The sequence below is a fragment of the Limulus polyphemus genome, unplaced genomic scaffold (genome assembly GCF_000517525.1).
Source record: "Limulus polyphemus unplaced genomic scaffold, Limulus_polyphemus-2.1.2 Scaffold8136, whole genome shotgun sequence".
NCBI lineage: Eukaryota > Metazoa > Arthropoda > Merostomata > Xiphosura > Limulidae > Limulus > Limulus polyphemus.
Window position 1 is genome coordinate 12,668 of NW_013673746.1, and position 3,004 is coordinate 15,671.

The 3,004-nt window shown below is 38.7% G+C and overlaps 1 protein-coding gene across 1 annotated transcript in view; it reads right to left on the reverse strand.

Moving 5' to 3' along the window:
* LOC106475141 (carboxy-terminal domain RNA polymerase II polypeptide A small phosphatase 1-like) overlaps positions 1-3,004 on the reverse strand; it is a gene marked incomplete at its 3' end in the record, with an annotated part of 16,865 nt that overhangs the window by 10,111 nt on the left and 3,750 nt on the right. Inside the window, exon 2 of the mRNA XM_022379337.1 lies at positions 2,598-2,685. Within this exon, the coding sequence (XP_022235045.1) occupies positions 2,598-2,685 (88 nt within the window). The remainder of the gene's footprint in view (positions 1-2,597; positions 2,686-3,004) is intronic.

Here is a 3,004-nt window from a genome sequence, read left to right on the forward strand (position 1 = left end):
CATGTTTGGTGTGACGGGGATTCGAACCCGCGACCCTCAGATTGCGAGTCGAGTGCCCAAACCCCCTGGCTATGCCGGGCTCCAACGTCTGATCACCATGCATGAAACTTTCAAAAGTTCTTCAAAACACTTGCTTTAATATTTTATGAGTGTGTGTGGGGGTGGGGGGGGGGGTGGCCCAGATCTCCAAAACACCTCGAAGTTAGATAAATTACTGATAATAATTACATTTATTTGAATACGCTGCCAGTTAGGATGAATTTCATTAAAACGCCATGCCAGCATTCAGTAGGCCAAGGGTTCTCAATCTGTGTCTATAGTTCCCTTCAAGGTAGTTCGTCGAATGTTTCCATGGTTACGGAAAACTAAGAGGAGTATAGTGTTTAGATTACACTCTGATCTGTCAAGATAATAATAATAAAAAAATCAGGTGGTCCGAAAACCGAAACATTTGGAAATCACTGCAATACATCTAGATAGCATATACACGTCGTCTCGGTATCCACCTGAATTGTTTGTTGTTAAGCGCAAAGCTACACAATAGGCTATCTGTGCTGTGCCCATCACGGGTATCGAAACCCGGTTTCTAGAGTTATAAACCATCAGACTTACCGCTGAGCCATTGAAGGTCCATCGTCGGGAAAACACAATACACAATCAAGAAAAATCAATTCCCTGGAAAGTCTGAGTTATCTATTACTGGAAAAAAAATATATTGAAAACAAAATCATTTGTCGGAAGAGATCTTGTTCATAAAATTCAATAGAGCTCAGATTGTTAGCGTGGCAAAAACTTGATAATATTTAGGGTAAGTTGAGCTTACTGAATGCGAAAATAGAATAATATTTTGATCAAATCGCATTAACTTATTTATATTTAGATGTGTAGGTAATGACAGTTCTTCGTCTTTAACGTATATCTTTATTTGTTAGAGGCGTAATACTATTTTCTTCCAAGTTTTACGCACGTGTCTTCATACACATATATATCTAATCGTACAGTAGATAAGGAAAGCGATAGTAATTCAAGGTCTTGCTCGTGTCAAGTGGAGGGAACAAGCACGTTCTGTTGTTATAACTATATACGTGTAGAATGCATGTACGTGAACAAGCACGTGCTTTTACCACGCAGTAAACGGCTAGTGGTAAGTAAGCAGGAGTAACACCACCACGAGTCTCTCAAGTACACAATTCGTTGACATACAAATAATCAGCGCGTGATGTTTCCTTTCGCTAATTGATTATTGGTAATTTCGATTAGCTTAATACAGATGTTAGTTGTTGACTAGAATATGTTTACCAAGCCTAAAGATAAATACACTGCTCGAAACAAAGACAATCGTAATTCGTAGCTTTGGAAGAACCGCTGTTATAATATCAAACGCCCCCCCCCCGCCCCACAACTTCTTTTAATCAGGACACTTGATGGTCAGTCATGTAATCTGAAACAGAAATGGTCATTCAGCATAAGCTCGTAAATAAACAGTTGGTAGATAAGGTTTTTATATTTTTACGGTTCATGACCTTTAATTTCAACACAAACTATTTGAAGTCAACTTCTGCCCAGTGACTCATCTGTAAATCTGCAGGCTTAGGACGTTAAAAATCGGGTTTTAATACCAGTGGTGGGAAGAGCACAAAAGCTCATCGTATAGCTTTGTACTGAACAACAACCAAATTCAAAGCATGCTACCTGCATAGATCAGAACTGAAAATATACACCAAGTAATAAGTATAACATGGTAGCTAGTTCAATATAATGTCCAAATTACCTTACTTTCAATGCACTGTTTCATTAGTTGGGTACAGTCACCATAGAGAGCATATGTAGCCTGCCAACTGTGATGCACCCTTAAAACCAGTTTCATTGTTCAGCAGTTGGGTACAGTCACCACAGAGAGCATATGTAGCCTGCCAACTGTGATGCACGCTTAAAACCAGTTTCATTGTTCATTAGTTGGGTACAGTCACCATAGACAGCATATGTAGCCTGCCAACTGTGATGCACCCTTAAAACCAGTTTCATTGTTCATCAGTTGGGTACAGTCACCACAGAGAGCATATGTAGCCTGCCAACTGTGATGCACCCTTAAAACCAGTTTTATTGTTCATCAGTTGAGTACAGTCACCATAGAGAGTTTTATTGACTGTTTTAAAGCAAAGCCACATTGAGCTACCGATCTCCGGATTTTAGCATTGCAAGTCCGTAAACTTACCGAGGTATATGAGTGTTGACAAAATTGTGAGTTACTCCCACCACTACCTGAGAGAGGTGTTTTTAGTCCACTTTTAGTGTTTGGAGGCATTTGATGAAATGAAATGCTACTTCCAAGAATACCCCACACATGACTGATGGTACTAAGATGATCAATGACAACGATGACCATTCTATTTGGTCAGTTTCTTCTTCTCCGAGAAATCTGTCAATCAACTTGGCACAGTGGGGCTGGGTGTCTATCATCTATTAGGCTGAATGCAGGGTCAATTAAAGTAACATATGGAAACACAAAGGGTCGTAGAATGTATTTCCTATCACGACTGGTACCATTCCATAGGATGTAGGGGTTGGTAAGTTCACCAATGGTTATTCCTGCTTACATCATACCACCACCATCATCCATCAAATGAGGTAGGTCTAGATCCATATTCTCTTCAAATGAGTATGTTTGGCTGTCAAATTCAGTTCCTAAGTATATAACTCAGGAAGTGAACTGTTCATGTACAATGTAAAGATGTACTATAAGTATATAACTCAGGAAGTGAACTGTTCATGTACAATGTAAAGATATACTATAAGTATATAACTCAGGAAGTGAACTGTTCATGTACAATTTAAAGATGTACTATAAGTATATAACTCAGGAAGTGAACTGTTCATGTACAATGTAAAGATGTACTATAAGTATATAACTCAGGAAGTGAACTGAGACGGAAGTGAACTGTTCATGTACAATGTAAAGATGTACTATAAGTATATATCTCATTAGTACATCTTTACATTGTAC